The sequence below is a fragment of the Dermochelys coriacea genome, chromosome 2, assembly GCF_009764565.3.
Source record: "Dermochelys coriacea isolate rDerCor1 chromosome 2, rDerCor1.pri.v4, whole genome shotgun sequence".
NCBI lineage: Eukaryota > Metazoa > Chordata > Testudines > Dermochelyidae > Dermochelys > Dermochelys coriacea.
In genome coordinates, this window is record NC_050069.1 from 267,703,367 (window position 1) to 267,725,196 (window position 21,830).

Sequence of the window (21,830 nt, forward strand, 5' to 3'; positions counted from 1 at the left end):
AGAAGGAAATTAAGTTGGCTTGGCATGATTTGTTCTTGACAAATCCATGCTAACTATTCCTTATAACTCTATCATCCTCTAGGTACTTACAAACTGATTGTTTAATAATTTATTCCAGTATCTTTCCAGGTATCAAAGTTAGGCTAAATGGTCCATAATTGTCTGGGTCCTCTTTGTTCCCTCTTTTAAAGATAGGTACAGTACAAGCTTTGTTATCTGGCATGCTGGGAGAATGGGGGATGCCGGTTAATCAAAAATTCTGGTTGGTTAAGAGTTATACTTACCAATGGAACCAATTTTCAAAGAATGAGAATACAATAAAATGAATAAAGTATAAAATAGTTTACAGGTACTCACCAATCCAGTAGTAGTACTGCACTGCAGAGAGGCTGGTTTCTTGAAGCACTTAGATGTATACAGGTTAAGTTTTCTATACAGTAGGTTATTTTATGATACTACATATCACTATGGGCAGCGCATGGCATACACCCAGATGACTAAAAATACGCTTAACCCCAAAACTATACTGAACATCCTTTAATCTTTCTTTGATTATTCAGAAGTCACTTCAGGATCTTGCAGTGCCTCAGGGTCATCATTATCAACATCAGTTATTGTAGATGTAGAAGGTGTAGGAGATAGAGTCATTACAGATTCAGCTCCATGACACATCCTGGAAGCTGCTTTTTTGAATAAACCCTTGATATCAGCTTGTTTGCTTGTCTTCTGCCTCTTTTGCATAAAAATAGAGTGCAGAATATGCAATTGCATAACCTCCTGGGCAGTATACTAGTCCCAGTTACTAGACTGAAGATTTGTATTGGGAGATATCAGAAATGCTGGTTAATAGAGTTTTCTGGTTGACAAAGTGCCAGATAACACAGCTTTTACTGTACTATGTTTTCCCTTCTCCAGTCCTCTGGGACCACGCCTGTCTTACATGGTTTCCCAAAGATAATCACTGTCGGTTCCGAGACTGCTTCAGCTAGTTCCTTATGTACCCTAGGATGAATTTCATCAGGCCCTGCTGACCTGAACACACCTAACTGATATCAATATTCTTTAACCTTTTCTCTTCCTATTTTGGCTTGCATTCCTTCCCCTTGTTTATATTGTGTTGAGTATCTGGTCCCATTAACCTTTTTAGTAAAAATAGAAGCAAAATAGACATCAATCACCTCAGGCTTCTTGATGTCATCAGTTATTAGTTTTCCTTCCCTGCTAAGTAGAGGACCTACACTTTCCTTCATCTTTCTCTTCCTCCTAATGTATTTAAAGAACTTCTTATTTCCTTTTATGTCCCTTGCTAGGTGTAACTCATTTGTAACTTAGCCTTTCTGATTTTCTCCCTACATGCTTGTGCTATTCTTCTCTACTCCTCTTTACCAATTTGTCCATGTTTCCCCTTTTTGTGGGATTCCTTTTTGATTGTCAGGTCATTAAAGAGCTCCTGATGGAGCCATATTGGCCTCTTACTATTCTTCCTGTGTTGTCTTCACATCAGGAGAATTTGCAGTTGTGCCTCTAATGTTTGCCTCTGATCATGTTATTTTAGTGATTTCCAGCTTCCAGAATAAACCCACCAGTTTGTAGATATAAAATACAAGAGTAAAGACCCAAGTCACCAAACTAAGGGACTGATCTTATGAGGTGCTAAACACCCTCATTTCATTATGACTTCAACAGGGGCAGAGTTTGCTCATTAGCTAGCCAAGAGAGCTCAGCACTTTGCAGAACTGGACCCTACATGAAGATGCTCCTGGTAAAAAAAGTTGCTATAATGATTGGGCAAAAATCTCTCTGTGTGTACAGAGGTGAAAACTAGGACAGTCCAATTAGTGTTGGGGCAGGTTCCGATACTCTCTTTCGCACTGAGCAGCACCTCCCTCCACAAGTGCGACTTCAGCGCAGTGACCTCCATGAGATGACATGTGGAGTAGGATGTGATTCACTGGGAGGTTATTAGAAGGTGGTGCACAGTAAATAAGATTCCCCTGTTCATTTATTAGTGGGCCTGCTTTCTGTTTGGCACTTCCTTTACAATTAGAAAAGCCCTTCTGATCCCCCTGGATCTCTTTGGCTGGCATTAACTCAATTCTGCTATTTTGATGCAGCACTGAATGTCCTGACTGTTATGGGTATAAAATCTCAAGCACGTTGTTGCGTTGACTTAGTTTGTTCCGTATCTTATCTATATGACCGAAGGTGCTTTTACTCTTCCCTTGTTTGGAGTGTTACCTGGCCAGTTCTTAAAGCATCAAAGTGAAAAAAGCCTGCTGAGCCATAAGCATATACAAGCTGTGGATAAGAGAAGAGACACTGAAGTGCAGTCACAGCTTCAGTATTCAGAATAGCAGTCATGTTAGTCTGTATTCGCAAAAAGAAAAGGAGGACTTGTGGCACCTTAGAGACTAAAAAATTGAGGCTCTGATACATTTGAGAACAAGAATGAAGGCCAGTCTTACGGAATGGGGGACCTACCCTGGGAAGCAGTGACGCTGAAAAAGATTTGAGGATCATGGTGGACAATCAGCTGAACATGAACTCCCAGTGTGACTCTGTGGCCAAAAGAGCTACTGTGATCCTGAGATTCATAAACAGGGGAATCTCAAGTAGCAGCAGAGAGGTCATTTTACCTCTGTATTTGCCATTGGTGTGATTGCTAGTGCAATCCTGAGTCCAGTTCTGGTGCCCACAATTCAAGAAGGATGTTGATAAATTTGAGGGGTTCAGAGAAGAGCCATGAGAATGATTAAAGGATTAGAAAACATGCCTGACAGTGATAGACTCGAGGAGTTCAATCTAGTTAGCTCAACAAAGAGAAGGTTAAGGGCTGACTTGATTAGTCTGTCGGTAGCTACATGGGAAACAAATACTTAATAATGAGCTCTTCAATCTAGCAGAGAGAGGTATAATGATCCAATGGCTGGAAGTTGAAGCTAGTCAAATTGAGACGAAAAAAAGGTGTATATTTTTAATTAGAGTAATTAACTGTTGGAACAATTTACCAAGGGTCATAGTGGATCTCCATCATTGACAATTTTTAAATCAAAACTCGATGTTTTTCTAAAAGCTCTGCTCTACGAATTATTTTGGGGACATTCTCTGGCCTGTGTTATTTGAGAGATCAGACTAGATGATCACAGTGGTCCCTTCTGGACTTACAATCTCTGACTCTATGAACTGCCTGACAGCATACAGGTGTAGCAGTACACATACCAGCAATAAGCTGCAGAACCAGGGCCTGAATCTATTCTTAGAATTTGGTGCCTTTTAGAGTCTTCTTTCCATTTTTTTTGTTTTAGAGCGTTTTATGCTTGAGACATTCTCACGTAAATGGGGAGTGTGGTGTTTCATATGTCAGGGACTGATCCAGACCCATCAAATCAAATAGAATGATGTCTACCCAGAAACAAAGTCACCATTACTCTAGCACGGTAAGAGAAACCCTGCATCTAATGGGTTTTACAGTGCATTGGCCTAATTCTCCATTTCATTTCACCAATTTTATGCCAGCATAACTCCGCTGAAGTCCATGTGGAGAATTCGACCCTATATCTTTTGTGTTCAGTCTGGCTGAAACTCACTTCAGCTGCAGAAAGCCTGAGTGACTGGGATCCGTTGGTTGAAGGGCAAGGGGATAAGGCAGTGGAACTGGCTGCTGAACCAAAGGCCAGGTTGAAGAGCTACAGCATAGACCCCTTTGGCTGCCACTCCAGCTTGTGGCACAACAATGGTGTCATGTAATCAGGGCCAGATTAACGTTTTGTGGGCCTGGTGCCAAACATATTTGTGGGCCCCCATAGGGACAATGGAGCATGGTGCAGGGAGGTCAGTCCCCAGAGCGAGGGGCCAGCCAGGGGCAATGGGGCATGGCATGGCAGGAGTGGCCCTGCTCCGCCCAGCCCAGTGTGATGGCACTATTTACAAACTGGCAATTGCCAGATGCACAGTGGCCCGCCTAGCCCTGTGCTGCCAGCGTTCTCCTTCCCCTCGGGGGCGAGCCCATGCCACGCCACACAGACCCCCTGCCAAACACCCCATAGGTGCCGACTCCGTGGGTGCTCCAGGGCTGGAGCACCCACAGAAAAAAAAAAAACAGTGTGTGCTCAGCACCCACCAGCAGCCCCGCAGTCAGCTCCTCCCCCTCGTCCCCAGCACTGCCCGCCCGCCGCTGATCAGCTGTTCAGCAGCGAGCAGGGGGCGCTGGGAGGGAGGGGAAGGAGCTGGGGCACTCTGGGGGAGGGTGCAGAATGGGGCAGGAAGAACCGGGCAGGGATGGAGCAGGAGCAGGAAGAGGTGGGTGGCAGGGCCTTGGGGAAAAGCGTGGAGTGGGGATGGGGCTTGGCACAGAGCTGGGGTCAAGCACCTGTGGGGAAATCAGAAATTCAGCACCTCTGCAACAGCCCCCCCCCCGACTCCCTATGGCCAGAGCCCCCCCCATAACCCCCCACAAATGCACTGCACAACCCTACAGTCCGAGAGGAGCAAATGGTGGGCTGGGGGGAGCCAGCAAGCAGAGCAGGTCAGGGCCCCTTCTGATCATGGGCCCGGCTCCATGGCGCCACTGTAAACCCAGCACTGCACATAATGTGTTCCAACAATTACAGCTCAGAGAAATGAAACAAGTTCTCCCTGCTCAGATCTGTGTTGTCCGATCCATTCTATATGCCACTTACCCTGCTCCTCCCTCTCCTTCTTCTGAGCCCCAAGGGCCTCTTTGGTGTTGTCCATCTCCTGTTTTAATAGGTTGAGTCTGTGGGTGATCTCACTCGCTTTCTTCTTCCTGTTGCTGAGGATGGCTTTGTTCTCCTTAAAGATCCGGTTGATCTCACTTCCTCGCTCGTTTTTAAACTCCTCAAATGCCACCAGCTTAGAGGGAGGGGAACTGCGCCAGGAGAAAATACAGGAAGGGCCAGTTGCTCCAGCTTCAGGTTTACTTATTGCACCTGAGTGGACTGATAATCAATACCTGAAAATTACATCTCATGGGGCTCTTTCAGAATCTATCGACACTTGCAGCATCACAGTGCTCTCACTGTGCTAACCTTCATGCCTCCTCCTCTCCCTGGATGTCATGTCAATTCATGCTGCTATGACTACATCGCTCTTCCGCCCCCCTGAGCGCCGCAGTTACACGCACCTAACTCACAGTGGAGACGGCGCCATGGCAGTGGGAGGGCCTCTCCTGTCGAATAGCTACCGCCTCTTGTGAAGGTGGCGTACCTGCGCTGACGGGAGAAGCCCTCCCATTGGCACATATAGCGTCTTCACTGAAGCGCTGCAGTGGTACTGCAAAGCTTGCAGTAGATAAGCCCGACCACTCCAAGAAGGAAGAGTTACTTACACAGAAGCAAAGTTCCCTAGCAGCTGTCTCAGTTGAATCTTCCCAGAAAGTTGGATCTTATGGATCCAAACTTCTGAGTCTTCTTGCCTCTGAGGCCAGTCTAGGAACCCAGGGGAGGAGAACCAGAAAGAGGTCAGCAAATATCTATGAGAGTGCTGGTATTTTCTATGGATCTACATATTAGGTTAACCTTCCATGGATATCCCCTAGGGAGCCACGCCCTTGGGCGAACCTACAAAAGGGGTGAGGAGTGTGAATCCATAGAAATAGTGGTTCACCTTCAGAGAATTCTTCTGACACAGGCAAGTCATTCATCTCTTACCTTCAAGGAGCCTACCCTGTATTGATCCCCTAGAAATTGAGACTACAAAGCTAGACAGAAGCCTGTCAGATGGCATCCTGCCTGATCTCGGTCAAGCCTTTATATCCCCACCATGAGAATGGTGATAATACATCCTTACCTCACAAGGGGGATGTAAGGCTTAATTAGTTACTGTGGGTTAAGCATTTGCGAATGTAAAGCCCCAAAGCAGCACCAGCTCTGTTCCTGAGCAATGGTAACATTTTAGTAGTTCAGAACAAAATTTTAGGGCTGCTACCGCTTACTGAAAAACATGTCTAATGGGACTGCTTCCTTTGCTGGCAGCAGGGACGCGTTTTCGACAGCAGAGAGCAGAAGCAGGGTGGATGCCGAGTGCAATGGCTAGAATTTACCCATCAGCTCACTTCGAAGCTAGTTGGAGCTAGACCCAGAGCGGGGATGCAATGTCAATCCCCAGTTGGCAAGGGACAGGAATACCAAATCCAATAGATCCAAAATCAGGAGACAAACCACACTGATGTATTATTCCACTGAAATGCACACACGAACACTCCCCATGTATGTGCATGGTGCCCCATTACATACCACTGCAAACAGCAAGGTGTAAAAGCAGGAAACCTAGGCCAAAATACTCTGGAGTGAGGATAGCTAACACTACACGTCCCTTTTGCTAAACAGAAACTACTTCCTCAGCCTTGGCCCTGTCCCCTCTGCCCCATCACAGACCGAGCCTCCTCAGACTCAGCTCAGCAACTGTGGGCGCTTTTTCTGGCTTTGCAACCTTGATGACCCCATCTGTTTAGCTCTGCAAATAGAAAGTGCCTCTTTAAGGTGAAAGGTTACCTCGGTTGGTGGGAATCCTCCTTGGGCACTGACTCCGAGTGATGTGTTTCAATACTAGCTGCATCCTGCTCCCTTATTAGTCCCTCCTTCACATCCAAATCCCTTGCGGAAGTTACCAGCTGACTCCTTGATGGGGAAATAAAATCCAGATCTTTCCCCAAAACAGGGCTTCCTAATCCTTCCTTCCTGATAGTGGGGCTAAGAGGAAAGAGATGGTTAATTTCCTGCATATGACAAAACACTGATACTAAAACTACACTGCAGAAACCAGTTCAGATTCAGGAACTGGAGGCCTGAGCCTGCTTCTCTGACGTTAATAGTGAAAGTTCTGCCAACTTCAACGGGGCAGAAGCCATTGTCTCTATTGTCACAGATCCTTACTTGCAAACCTAGAGGGACCTCCCTGAATATAAAATCTGTAGGAATAGCTGCACACACAGGATCAGCTTCCTGTGAAGGTTCCCAAGAAGTCCATTTGCATGCACAGGTTACACAGACCTGGCTAGGGCACATTAAGAGACTGAATATACAAGTGTCTGCTTGGAGCAAGCAGCAAACAGTGGATCCCCATCCACCCTCAATGGAGCCCAGCAGTAGAGTCCAGAAGACTTGGCTTAGCCCCCAGTCCAGTTTAAGGAAGAAGAGTGGAGAGTCTCCTTAAACTGGCCTCCGTGAGTCTGTTCGGCAAGGGACACCCAGTGTGAGATGAAAGAGATGACAATGGAAGCTGCATGTTAGTGTGGAGAAGCACTCTGGCATCAACCGGGGCAGCACACCCCAGCACCCCTCCTGGACCCAGAAACGTGCAGGGGAGATGCCCCCACTCAGGGGTACTAGGACTGAGGTGGTGCCTCATTCCCCCGTGCGGTATTGGGGAATAATTGCAAGGAGAAACCAGCCAGAGACTGCAGCCAGCAGAAGCAGAAGCAGCTAGAACAGGGGCCTCTGGACATTCAGAGAACGTTTTACTGTTCTGACTGGACTTTCTCTGCCCTGTGCTGATGGGCTGTTTGCTCCAACCCTCCTGCTAGTCTCTTTAGCTCAGCTTCACTCCACATCTGCTCCTCTTACCCTCTCCTCCCCTTCCCTGTCCCTCTCACCCCCCTTCCCTTCCCATTTTGCTGATCCCCTTCTAACTAAACCCACCCAACAACAAAATCATGCCATTTGCTTCCATTACATTGGTCACTCTGCTGGTGTGTTCTACCCCTTCCCCATCCTGTTCCTGCCTGGTCTAGTTAGGTTGTAAACTCTTCATGAGAGGGACTATCTACTATTCTGTGCCTGTACAGCACCTAGCACAATGGGGCCCAATTCCTGGTTTATCTTTACGTGCTACCCGTAATAAACATGAGTAGTCATTTGCAGTAAATCCTGCACAGACCAGACTTCCACAAAACCAAACGGATTGAGTCTGACGCTGACTGTGCAGAGACACATTCTGAGGAGCAGGTTTGGTCTCTGTCAGTGTGTAATGGAGTGTAATGGCAGTGTGTAATGGAGGCTGGGGGAGGCTAAGCCTCCCCAAATCTCCTGCCACCAGTGGGACAGTAGTGGATTTGAGGACCCCAGAAAAATCTCCCCCTGCTACAGCTAGGGTGACCAGATGTCCAGATTTTATAGGGACAGTCCCGATATTCAGGGCTTTTTCTTATGTAGGTGCCTATTACTCCCCACCCCCGTCCTGATTTTTCACACTTTCTATCTGGTCACCCTAGCTACAGCCACAGGGTTGGAGGAGCTCTCACTCCCTGTTTTGGCCCTGGGGCCATGGCAGGGGCACAGAGCTTTTCTGGTCTTCGGACAGCAGCAGAAAAGGGAAGGAGCAAGTGGAGGCAGGGCTGGGGGGAAGAGGCAGAGTGGGGTGGAATGGGGGCAGGGCCGTGGGGGAAGGGATGAAATGGGGTGGGGCTATGGTGGGGCTGTGGGCTGAAGGAGCAGAATAGGGGAGAGGCTCCGGGCTTGGAGCTTCGGCCAGGGGCTGAGGCTGAGAGCTTGACCCCAGCCAGGGCCGAGCTCTCAGCCCCCTCCGCGCCCACCCCAGCCAGGGCCCCAGTGTGTGTGTGGGGGGGCTGAAAGCAGCGAGTGGGGACGTGGCCTTGGCCAGAAGAGGTGGGGTAGGAGCTAACCTCCCCAAGGGGAAGCTTCACCCGCCGCCCATCGTCTTTGTGACTATGCCCCAACCATGCATCAACACCAATCCTGGTAGGCCGGGACCTCCTCATTGAAACAAACACAGAATATCACAAGGACTATTGGGGCTGTTTCTCCACAGCCTTCTCCCTTGGGTAGCTACTTACCCCTGTGGGTGTAAAGCAGCCCATAAATCCTTGGGTATGTCACAGCCATAGGGAAGATTTTCATGAGTGGAGAAAGACACCTGACTGAAGGAAAGGGAAGAGCTGTTTTACATGTCAACTCACCTAAGCTGCTCTTTGGCTTTCTTGGCTTTAACTTTCTTCCCGCCATGTTTGGATAAAGGAGCAACTCCAATCCCGAAGCCCTGTCCGTCCACTTCCCCCACTAGATGGCCCTCTGCATCGACCAGGCCTGCCTGAAAATAGAGAGGGCTGAAGATGTGAATACAGAAGCATTAGCCCTGCAGATGTCCAGCTTGTGAGAACTAAATACTTTGCTCAGAGGGGTAAGTCTGTCCAATTCCTTAATCTAAATCCAGATTCACTTCATGGCATCTTGGTGGAAAAAATTATCTTAAAGGTGAATTGAGAAGCAAAAAAGCCCTTGGAATTATTTTCTGATTCATGTGCTGAGTGCTCCCACTAACTAGGTTTGGAGGAAGTAGGGATTTACATCACAGAAATAGGTTTAAACTAACGTTTAAAATTTCTTCCCCACACCTTTATTAAATCCTATTGTATTTTCTGTTTCTTTGATGATATCCCAGAATGCTTCATTGTGACAGCTCACAAATACCAGAAATCTCGCTGTAATCATGGTTCACTAATAATAGAGAATGATGCACTCTGGGTTATCTTCATTCAACGAACGAGGAGTTTGCAAGAGGATTTCATACGTATAATCTGATTTCTGTCAGTGCCCCAACAGCATGGCTAAATAGCCCATTCAGCACAGAAATCTGCTTAACTCACATTTCATTTCTGTTTTCCAAATCAGCTTTAAATTAAAGCCTGGAATGGGGTCTGCCTGGAGATTGGGCAGTTTTGTGTTATAATAATACTTCGCATTTCTATTGTGCCTTTCTTCCAAAGATCTCAAAGTGCCTACAGTTAAGCCCCACAACTCTGCAAGGTAGATAATTATTCTTATACCCATTTTATAAGTGAACAAACTGTGGCATAGTCGAAGCATGGAAGTGATCAGCTCAGAAGGTGAAAGTTTCAGAAAGTTAGGACCAACTAAAAACAAGCTGATAGTGAAAAATGTCTTGTATCCTAAGCTACCTAAGGAAATCCACATCTGCCTTTAGGGTGGGGTAAGTTTCCTTTTTGCTGCTCCAACAGTGCTAAGAGAGCCTAGCAGGGACAGAGGATCTAGCCCTGTATTTCACAACAGACAGACATGCATGCAGGCATTTTTGATGTAATAGTTCTCATGTATTTTCCTTTTCTCTATTTTATAATACATTATATTTTACCCTGTTAAAATACTGGGCCAGATTCGCTGCTGGTGGAAACTGGTGCAGCTCTATTGACTTGTAGCAGCTCTGTTCCGCTCTCATGCCCATCACCATGGTAGCTCAGGGCCTTAGTTTTCAATGGTTCCTCTCAAGTAGGGTAGGAAGAATTTGAGGCAGAAGGTCAAGTCCCAAAGCCCTACCTTCTGAGCAGCAGTAATGGCTGCAAAATCACTTTTGTCTATCAGGGTGTATTTGTTCCGTAGTCTGGCTTCCACTTCCTGCTCCTGTTGGCTGGGGAGAAATAACAGCCCTTTTCATTGTGCTCAAGGGAAAATTTCATACAGCCCCAAACTTGTAAATGTGTCATACTTCAAAAGAAAGATGTGCCTGACATCACCCCTACGTCTACCTCTGCTCTCCTTTCCTCCTACTCCCCCTCCTGCTTCCTGCATTCTTCACAAGCCGCTCTCCTTCATGCACCTCTTCTAACCTCGTTCTATTTTCTTCTTCCCACCCTGTCCCTTAGGCCTGGAAATCTCTTCTGTTCAGACATGTATACTTTTCACTAGCTTTTGAAATACTTTAGGGAGCCTTTTTTATGACCCAGATAACATGACTCCACAGGAGTTTGGTCCTGGATGGTGGAACCACCATGAGAAGACCTGATCCTCTTGCTTTATTTTAGCCCCATAAAAGGATTCCCCAAGGCACAAAATCCATGCAAAACACCAACACAAATACCCACGAGATCTGGACCAGTTTGGATTCCCATGGAACAGGAATGCCCACCCTGTGACATGCTACAGACTTGCCACATGCCCCCTCCTCAAAGCCCAAATCTTCCTGCAGTGACATCATGTTACTTTTGTAACTGTAGCATCTCACCCCTCCTGATCAGACACCAGAGCACACTTAACCAATTAATGGAGCCCATCATCCACGGACCAGCCTCATGATATATAGGTGCCATTGGGTTAGCCAGCAGCCCCTTTCCCCTGACCAAGCCATCAGGAGCTGGGCTGAACTTCTCACAACTACAACTTATTCTCTGCATATTCTACAATGACATCACCAGCGGTGTCACAACACTATGCTGTGCTGTCACAGACAGAAGCTTGGTGGAGAGTTTCTAAATCTTCTTATCTAATGCACACACCCTGTCTACAACATCTTACCTTAAAATTACTTTGAACTGGTTAAACACCTCTTGGATTTGCCTGATATTCATTATCTGAGGAAGAGATATGTACAATGAAGATATAATGGGAGACAGGTCAGTGAAGCTTGTGGTAACATTCACTGTGCAACGTTTAAAGAACTTGCTCTGTAAGGGCTGGTTCAAATACCATAGAATCCCAGAGCCCCCTTCTCTAGCCTCAGGATACAGATAACTCAGCCCTGTATCCTGCACCAGGAGAATCAGGCCCCATGTGGCTATGACCGTCACTCATTGTTCATGCTTCTTAAGTGGGCTTTTAAGAACAGAGGAATCTCTCTGATAGGCTGAGGCAGGTGCCAGCTGTGCAGGTATCGTGTACAACCCCAGAGGTCAGGAATTGTTAGCAAATTATCAGCCAAAGTGTAACACACAACATTATGCAGGAGGCAACTTCTAACCCTCCAGACCATGCAGCTCTCTCCTCCCTTGCACGCTGCTGAGTCTATTTAAAGTTGTTATCTGGTTCCCAGCGCCAGAGCATCTGAGCCCCTCACAAGCTTTAATGCAGTGCTGTTATCCCCATTTCACAGACTAAGGCCCAGATCAATCAACAGAAGTTAGGAACTTAAATGCCTTTGTGGATCTGGGCCTAAGGCACTTACACAGGGGTCATACACAGAGTCTGAGACCTAGATCTCCCAAGTCCTAAGCGAGTGGCCTAACCACTGGACCATCCTTTCTCTCTAGGAAGTCCTGAAGTTCATTCTCCCCACTCCCAGAGAAGCATCCTTCTCTCTAAAAGATTCCATGACCTCACTAAGGACATCTTTCCCTATAAGAAACTCCTCAGTCCTTCCCTGCTCCTACTTAGGCTGACCATCTCTGACCCTAAAAGACTCCCTGGATTCCACAGAAACCAACTCTCCTCAACCCCATCAGCTGCAGGAAAATTTTCTGGGACCTTTGAGGGTGGGAGAAAAGCAAAGAGTAGAGAGAGGGCTATAGTGCCCCAGAAGTTCCCCCCTCCCATAAAAGGTGGAATACTTTTCAAACGATACTTTGGGAACACATCTGTTTGCCAGAAGCTGGGAAAGAGTGACAGGGGATAGATCACTTGATGATGACCTGTTCTGTTCATTCCCTCTGGGGCACCTGGCACTGGCCACTGTCGGAAGACAGGGTACAGGGCTAGATGGACCTTTGGTCTGACCCAGTATGGTCGCTCTTACGTTCTTATGGTTTTACCCAGATGGAGAATTCTGAACACTGTCTTTATAAGGAAGCTCAAAGCAGATCATCCCACTAAGTTTGAGGCCAGGGTGGAAGCCTCCTAGAGCTTCCTACTCACTTAAGGGGAGATGAGAATGAGAGGAGAAGGCAGGTGTTCTGAGTTTCCCTGTAAATAACAGGGAAGTGTTCAAAAACTTAGTGCTACCTTTAATTCTAAATTCAGTTCCTCCACAAACTGATTTCATTCCCTCTAGCTTAAAGAGGCTGGAATCCAGCCAAATATAACCAGCTGAACAAGTTGTACAAGCCCCTATCAGTTAGGTAGCTACTCACATCAATGTCGTCTGTGGCTCCTTCTAGGTACCTGCGGACTTGAGAGTTAATCTCCGCTATCTGGATTTCATTCAGAGGGTCATAATTCACCAGAGAGCGGTTGACCTTGGAATGAAAAGGTGAACAGTTGAACTGCACCAATTTACAATAAGCTGGGCAAATGCTAGCCTGACAGTCACCTGGCTGTGCTCTGCCTTGCCATGGCAGGTTTAATTCTTAGACTTTGCTTCTCATCCTGTAGACTGGCTGGGCGCTGGACTCTGGAGTTGGCTGGGAGTAGTGCACTCCCTGCCTCTCCCTTCTGAACAAATTAAGGACAGGCACTGATGGGTTTGAAAGGCTATGCTGTATGTCATCCAAGACTCTGGGGGTTAATGATTATGACATGGAACCTTGTGAAATGGGAAATTAACAAGAGGGAAAACTGGTGGGGACCCCTCAGAACTCTGTCTAAACTCAAAGGACTCTACTGGGGACACAGTGGGAAAGCAAAAGCTTGACTATAACATGGATTATAGCATGGATATAACTGATCCTAGAGATAAATTAAAATCAAGATAAAGCACACACTAAGATCCCCAGCAAGATGGCTTAGAGCAGCGGTAGGCAACCTATGGCACGCATGCCAAAGGCAGCACGCGAGCTGATTTTCACTGGCACTCACACTGCCCGGGTCCTGGGCACCGGTCCGGGGGGTTCTGCATTTTAATTTAATTTTAAATGAAGCTTCTTAAAAATTTTAAAAACCTTATTTAACTTTACATACAACAATAGTTTAGTTATATACTATAGACTTATAGAAAGTGACCTTCTAAAAACATTAACATGTATTACTGGCATGAGAAACCTGAAATTAGAGTGAATAAATGAAGACTCGGCACACCACTTCTGAAAGGTTGCCGATCCCTGGCTTAGAGAGAAAGCATAGGCAGCAATTAACTGCTGCAGCCTGTTCCTTACCAAGCTGTCATGCATGGCTAGTTCCTGCTTCAGAAGAGCAATCTCCTTCTCCAGATTCTTGACCATCCGCTAGCAGGAAAACAAAAAGATGACAAGTGACCAAGTGCTACTAGAGAAAGAACTGTCCAAAACCACTTCAGATTGGCTGCTGGCATGGGTGTAGTTTGGTGGGGGGCAGGGGAGGTGTTTCCCCCCAAAATTACAAGCCTAAGACAGGTGTGGAATTTGCCTCCCCATTGGCTGACTGGAGTGGCCCTGCACCCCAAATATAGAAGTCAAATTACATCTATGGCTGCTGGATAATGTCTCAGCTGTGTACCAACTCCCAGAGAATTCACTGCTGGGCTTACATCACTGAAATGGTGAGTGAGTGATCTGGAAATCACTTTGCCTTAGTATAGCTTCCAGCAGGCAGCCTCCTTTGCTGTGTCTTGGAGCCACCCTTTGAAAAATCACTTTAAGCTTTCAAAGGGAAAGCCACCTGTTTATCTACTCAGTGCTTCACCAATATGATGCCCCATACTCTGGTCTTTCTGGATTATGTGGCATTATTTTGAAAACAGAAGGCACAGAGCCCCAGTGCTGCTTTCACTGTAGGCAATGACAGTTTCACCATTGACTTTAACAGGAATGCATTATGCTAGCAGATTCACACTGCATACTTGAGACCAGCATGTCTCCCTAATCTGGAATATTTTAAAGCATTGGCTATTGAGGGGGCAATTCCCACTGAGTTTCAGTGGGAATTAGTTGCCAAACTGCCCTTTGTGTCTTTGCAAAGCTCCCACTTAGCATCCATATGTAATAATCTCATTAAATACATTTCAGTTCTTTTCCACTCAGTTCATCATACAGCGAAAGAAAGGGGAAGCTGAAGGGGAAAAGACAGTTTGTTGCACAGTCCATAGCCTCGTCTGAAAACTCTCGGAGGAAGCTGCTCTATATGGTTCTCTGCTTCCACTGACTGTAGACAGACACGTGAAATCAGACAGTACGGTACAGCAAGGTTCTCTCCTGCCACGTGTGTTGTGGAGCAGTGGTTCCCACAGTGTGGTCCATGGACCACCAGTAATTCATCGAGCACTTGCTGGTGGTCTGAAGAGAGCTGGTTGGACACAAAATTCTAAGTCTCCTCCCTGTTTTAAAGTGCATTAAAAGAAGTTAAAATATATTGATTACTTTTCTAATGTTACTTTTCCATGTGAATAATTGCTGTAGTCGTTGCGGGGATGTTGTGTGACCAGCCGTGGGAAGGGAGGTGGTCTGCAGGGTCTCAGATGGGACTGGAGATGATCCTCTCAGTGGGAGGGAATGTGTCCATGAGACAGTTTCTCTATTAATATGTGATACACACGATGATGAAGTTAGGGAAGCGTTGTCTTAATTTTTCCTGGATCTGAGAAAAAGAACCTCCTTCCTTCCATTTCCCCTCAAAGATATACATACCACTGGGTCATATTTCTCATTGACGGCTGGCTCTGTTGTGACCCATTTCATTCTGGTAGCAAAACGGAGAGAGGACAGCTGAAAAACATTACAGTTTGCCTATCAACCAGGAAGCAAGTTTGGGTCACCAGACCAGGCTCAAAAACCTTTGCTATTTTAATACTATAGGATCCCAGAAGCTAGAAATGGAAAAGCTATATCATTGTAGGCCACCATTCTACACTATCCCCATTCCAGGAGTAGATCTAGTGCCTGGTTGCTTCTAGATGATTATTCATCTTTAGATGATGACTTTAGATGGTAAATTCTTCGGGGTGGGGACTGTCCTTTCTGTTATATGTGTGTACAGCACCTACCACAATGGGACTGGGGCCTTTGGTGTCACCGCAGCACAAATAATAAATAACAATAATGATATCCAATAGCAGAGAAGATTGTACGATAGGTCATTTAATTTCAAAAAATGTCTAACTCCTTCCCTGGTAAACTGCAGAATTCCTCCCTTCAATACTTTACGGTAGTGTTTTGTTCGGCCCAATTTTAAATGACTCAAGCAATGAGGCTACCACCAACTTCCTGTGGAGAATTATTCCAAAGCCTAAGCGATCTCCCCATGAGGAGGTTATCGCTGGTACTAGCATACCAAATTGTTTGTGTAGTTGCTACCAAGGACCAAATTCAGCCCTGGTGTACAGTGGGCTAAGGCCCTGTGGAAATCACAATTTCACAGATTGAGCGGAAACCACAAAATTAGCCCAATACCGCGATTTTTCCAACAACGGAGAGATGGAAGCAGGTATCTGCGTGCTGTTCTTGTGCTTTGTGTGGGTCATAGTCCGTGGCAGCGTCACATTGGAGCAGCAGTTTTGGGGGGACTTGGCAGTCAGTTTTATGTGAGGCACAGTAGCCAGTGCCACTGCCATTTGGAACATGAACAACCTGTGGCCTCAGCGGGGAGGTGGAAGCAGGCATCCGCACATGCCAGTCTTGTGCTCTGTGTGACTTGTAATGCATGTTCCAAGCAGCGGCTGCACTGGCTACTATGCCTCGCATAAAACCGGCTGCCAAGTCCCCCCAAACAGCTGCTCTGACATGACACTGACATGTGCCAGGCATCACACTGAGCATAAGACCAGAGCACAAATGCCCATTTCTTCCTTCCCACTGAGGTCACAGCTGCTTGTGTTCCAAGTGGTGGCAGCGCTGGCTACTGTGTCTCACATGCGTCCCCCACAAACTGCTCTTCCAATGTGATGCTGCGCACTACCAGTTGCACTGAGCACAAGACTGATGTGCACAGATGCTCACCTTTGCCTCCCCACCATTGAAAAAATTGCAGCACTTCGCAAGGGACTCGGCTGCCATGCATATTCTATGAAAATCAACACTTTATGTGTGGCACTACCAGGCATTTTCAAAAAAATATCTCCGATTGTAACAGGGCCTTAAGTATAACTATTAACTTCACTGTGTGCTGTACAGTTCCACATCCATTGCTGGAAAGGTACAAATAATAATAATACATAATGAAACTATGCATGTTTAGATCCAGACTAAATTTGGCCTTGAGTATTTATCTGGATGGGTCTTATTTTCCCCTTGGAAGATTAGCATCCTCAATGGATGGCTTATGTGGCCACAGAGCGGCCTTAGCAGACTGGAAAAACCAGTACCATATAGTTCCCACCATGCTGTATTTGATGCAATGTCAAGTGATTTTGTTGAATTTGACATTATACTTCCCTTGGACCTCAGACTAAGGCGCTGTGGATGCTACAATTTAATCATGGTCATTGCTAGCATGATTTTGACTGTAGCGCAGACAGGATCAAAATGTCTTTAAATGAAGGACATTGTTTCTGAAGGAACTCTCTCCACTTACAGTCTCCTCTATCTGAGCAGCTTCACCATAGATATTTGCCACCAGGACTGTATTGCAGTTTCCCCCTGAAAAAGACAGCAAGGGGGAGGAATGTGACTTCCTCTGTGTTGGGTTCCTTCCTGGAGAATTTTACATTCTGTAGTGAGTGAAGAATGAAAGACACATCACAACTACAATGAACATAGCTAGTTTGTAATTTTTCTTTCAAAGAAACAGGAAGGGTTATCAGTGGTGAACATGAAAGATAATGTTCATAAGCATGGTATGGAATGAGTTAAGGGAACAGTCGACGTTCTGGCTCCAGCCTTCTGAGTTAGTGCTAAGTATATGGCAATGCAAAATGTAAATGGTTGGAGTACGGTAAAAGCTGAAAGGTGGGATTTTAAAAGCGCTCAGTGTTGGCCTCTCATCTAATGAAATCAGAGGGAGGAGTAGGATTGGGCCAATGCTGAGAGCTTTGAAATTCCACCCTTAATTTGTATGATTTCAGTTCCTTACTGCCGATGTCTACAGCCTGTCTTCAGTTGCTTTCTCTATTCAGACTGTGTCATACACTGTTGTTCAAGTGGATACCTGTCCTACAGATTCCAGATGTAATTCAGGTTTTGCATTTGTCATGTTTGCTCAGGTTCTGATCATCCTCAACTCCTGCAGGACTCAATGAGAGTTGATAGCACCTGCAGGATCAGAACTTTGAAAGGACTGTGGTGTGTTTTTAAAGTATTCTCAGCTGAAAAAAGTTTAGTAACATTTCTACTGCCTTGATCAGTATGAGGCTTGTGTGTACGTGTGTTTGATGTTTCACTAAGGTAAGAAAAACAGAAACCACTCCTAATTTTTCATATGTTAGACTATTAACTGAGGGCTTGTCTCCACAGTGATTTAACACGTGGCCAGCCAGGGTGTGAATCTATCGTGCACTCGCTTGCCAAGCACTAACTGGCCATGTGGACAATGCTAGAGTGCACTGTAAGTTCAGTAGTGCACTTCGACATACTTCTGTTTGACATGGGCGCACATCACTGGAATGGTGAGTGATCTGGAAATCACTTTGCCTTGGTTTAGCTTGTTTGAAATCGTAGGCAGTCAAAGTGCACTATGGAACTTTTAGTGTGTTATAACAGGGTCCACAGGGCCACTTAGTGCACAGCAAGCTAGTGCGCTGTAGATTCACACTCTGGCTGGCCATGGATTAAATCGCTGTGTAGAGAAACCATCAGATTGACTGAGCATGTTTGGTCATGGCTTGATCTCCTCATGAGAACTGAAACCAAGATATTTTCTCGTCCCTCTATTCCAATTCCAGGTCCTTACCTAATGAATCCTTAAGGGCATGGGTGAGCTTGCTCTGCCGGAAGGGGACGTGGTCCCTCTTACGATCAGCCAGTGCAATGATAGCTTGCTCAAGGAATGACAAAGATTTGTTGATATACGTGGCTTCTTTCAGAACCTGCCCCTCGGACTGTAAGAAAGACCAAAAGACAAAAAGTTTCCACATGCATCTTTCTGGGTTAACTGCAAAATAGAGTGTGTCCCTCACTGGGCTTACAGCTCTGATTGAAGTGGAGGATAAATGAGATGATGAGTCCAACACAGACTAACTATGAGATTCTAGATCCTGAAGGGCTTTCTGCAGTTTGAGAGCAAGTTCTTCAGGGCTGTGATTGGGCAATAACAAGTCTGCCAGAATATTGGCTTTCCTGGTTCTGAAAGGGGAAATCCTCCCTTTGTCACAAGGCTGCCTGGGGATTTTTTGCTCAACACAACATAGTATATCACATGGGAGCAGCGAAGGTTTAAATTGTTCCCTATTGTTTCAGAAAGGTGATTGCATCAGTCTCCATAGTATCACCAGAAGCAAAAGGATTTTTGCTTTCAGTGCAGTTGCAGAATGAAGCTGAATTACAAAGAGTTCCCAATAAGGCTGATGGCTCAGGCTCTTGCCTAGACTGAGCAATGACATTGTTGGAAAGAATGATCAAGCAGGAGACAGGTGCATGGAGGATGGAGTTTTGCACATTTGGACTTGATAAAAAGATATTACAGCTACTGAAGATAACTGAGCATCCTCTGATGCTTTCATGGGGTAGAGATTTGTCATGGTTCCTCCTATCTACTGACCAGGGGTTTGATTCTTGTGTCAACCATAGATCCTGAAAAATCTACAGCTCCTCATGTGCAACTGTGGTCAGGGGATGCTGACACATACTTGGGATTAACAACTGAAGCGTACATCTAACACCAGAATCAAGCTCCTTCTCGTCCTGACACCAAATTCACAGAAACAAGCTAGAATAAAATTCAATTGGCTAAAACGGAAATATAAATTATGTTCACTACCAGCCTCCTTTAGAGGTAAATGTTCAATATGGCATAAAGGGAATTCAGTTTTGCTGTTTCCATTAACCGTAGTGGGAAAGTCCTCTGACTCCACATGCATCACTTTAACAATTGGACCCATCTCTTACAAGAGCAAACATTTTTCCCCATCTGCTTACCCCAGTCTTCCCCAGTCTCTCTGAACCTGCCAGATCCACTAGATTCATTTTTGAAGCAGTGTATTTGGCATCTGACAAAATTCTGGAATGAGACTGGGAAAAAAATTGTATTTAACATTACACACAACAAAGCAGAAGTAGAGAACACATTTAAATTCCAAAGACCCCTAGATTTCTGAGCCCCCAGGAAACTGCCAGTGGACTTACCTCAATATAGATAGTGAATATGCAATGGGACCGGGATGAATTTTTATTCAGAGTATGTTCACCTATTATTCTGTTGGTCTCACCCTGAAAATGAAGTCAAAATTGAGGACATTATTTTTATTAAAAAATAAAATAAATACTAGTAGAATAAATATGAAAGGAAGACTATTAAAGTCACAGTTAAACAAACAATGCTTGTATCTTCAATATGTAGAGATAATAATAAAATTGGTCACTTATCCACAGCCTTCTATCTGAGGCACTCCCAACATCTTTCTATCCTAGGCATTTCTAGCATGGCTCTCAAAGCACATTGCAAATATTCCACTCATGAAGACAGGTAAGGGATCACTACTTATCTGTCATACTGCTTCTCTGAAGATTCCATATTAACTGGATTCCCATCCTTGGGGCTCAGGTTGCTAGTGTGAAAGGGGCCAGAGCTCCCCTACCCTTAAAAAATGTGGCCCTTTGAGGAACAGGCAGGCAAGACTTAGTGCGTCCATGCTTGCTTCAGTTCCTTGATAAGCATGAAGCAAAGATCTCCCCTAAGTGTAATAGACACCCAAGATTACTTATAGGATAGGAAGGGACCACAAGAAAATGCATCAGTCACTGAAAACGATGCTGTGACAGTCTGTGATGGCTGCAGTTCTGACAGGGAGCGTCACAGTGGAGCACGGTGAGAAAGGAACTGAAGTTCTAGAGGGCACCACTAAGGCACCTGTAGATAGTCTCAAAAGGCAGCTGGCCTGTCTGTGTCTCAAAGCCTTTGAGAACTAGAGGAGTTCCGGCCTGCCTCATGGTAAGGAGTCGACACCCCAAAACAGGAACCCAGTCAAGTTGCAGAGTAGCAGCCGTGTTAGTCTGTATTCGCAAAAAGAAAAGGAGTACTTGTGGCACCTTAGAGACTAACAAATTTATTTGTGCATAAGCTTTCATGAGCTACAGCTCACTTCATCGTGGTATCTTTAGAGAAATGTTCTTATCCCTGTTTTACACATGAGGAAATGGAAGCACAGAGATCAAAGGACAGATTTTTCAAAACTCAGCCTCACTTCTTGTACCCACAATTCGCAGACACAAATAACTATGGGTGCTGTTTAGATCACATTGATGTCTAAGTGCCTAGTTATCTCCATAAACTGCTCTGGCACTTCTCCTGACTCCTAGGTCTTGTGGTTAGCCACCATACCGTATGTCTCCCGTTCTAGAAATCAAGAATGATTGTTACTAGTAACCCAGCTGACTACCCAGCCTGAGCTTCATCAGAACACCTGAACATAGTCTCAGCTATTGGAAAGCAAAAAAAGGAAGGGTTTAAGGGCTTTTCAGTTATAGGTGAAACATGGTTTCTAGATATGGAGCTAACTATTCAACTTACTCTTGTCCAAGCTAAGGCCCCTATGTGTAAAGTTGATGCAGATGTATGTATGCCTCCTAGTTTCACCTGCCCAGCTATCTGAGTGTCCCTCTGTATGACTGCCTAGATGTAGGCATGCCATGACTGCCCCATCTATCTGTAGAAAGTGTCAATGGTAGGTGTAAAAAGAAAAGGAGTACTTGTGGCACCTTAGAGACTAACAAATTTAGTGGAGACTAAAAAATTTAGTGACTCCAATGAGAGACTGCTGAATTGGAATTAATTTGCAAACTGGATACAATTAACTTAGGCTTGAATAGAGACTGGGAATGGATGAGTCATTACACAAAGTAAAACAATTTCCCCATGTTATTTCTCCACCCCACCCCACCCCTCACTGTTCCTCAGATGTTCTTGTTAACTGCTGGAAATAGCCTACCTTGCTTGTCACCATGAAAGGTTTTCCTCCTTTCCCCCCCCCCCCCGCTGCTGGTGATGGCTCATCTTAAGTGATCACTCTCCTTAGTGTGTATGATAAAACCCATTGTTTCATGTTCTCTGTGTGTGTATCCCCCCCCTCTGTATTTTCCACCAAATGCATCCGATGAAGTGAGCTGTAGCTCAAGAAAGTTTATGCTCAAA

At 45.6% G+C, this 21,830-nt stretch overlaps 1 protein-coding gene across 7 annotated transcripts in view; it reads right to left on the bottom strand.

Moving 5' to 3' along the window:
* The window catches only part of KIF9 (kinesin family member 9), a 46,587-nt gene that overhangs the window by 14,444 nt on the left and 10,313 nt on the right, over positions 1 to 21,830 (bottom strand). For 6 of the 7 annotated variants that reach the window (XM_038390583.2, XM_038390579.2, XM_038390580.2 and 3 more), the window contains 12 exons: positions 19,826 to 19,909; positions 19,619 to 19,711; positions 18,435 to 18,582; positions 17,121 to 17,185; positions 15,239 to 15,316; positions 13,793 to 13,861; positions 12,833 to 12,937; positions 11,286 to 11,341; positions 10,311 to 10,401; positions 8,936 to 9,066; positions 6,513 to 6,710; positions 4,680 to 4,888 (listed from right to left, as the gene is read on the bottom strand). In XM_038390583.2, the coding sequence (XP_038246511.1) occupies positions 4,680 to 4,888; positions 6,513 to 6,710; positions 8,936 to 9,066; positions 10,311 to 10,401; positions 11,286 to 11,341; positions 12,833 to 12,937; positions 13,793 to 13,861; positions 15,239 to 15,316; positions 17,121 to 17,185; positions 18,435 to 18,582; positions 19,619 to 19,711; positions 19,826 to 19,909 (1,327 nt within the window). The remainder of the gene's footprint in view (positions 1 to 4,679; positions 4,889 to 6,512; positions 6,711 to 8,935; positions 9,067 to 10,310; positions 10,402 to 11,285; positions 11,342 to 12,832; positions 12,938 to 13,792; positions 13,862 to 15,238; positions 15,317 to 17,120; positions 17,186 to 18,434; positions 18,583 to 19,618; positions 19,712 to 19,825; positions 19,910 to 21,830) is intronic. The other variant, XM_043509781.1, reaches the window with a different exon arrangement.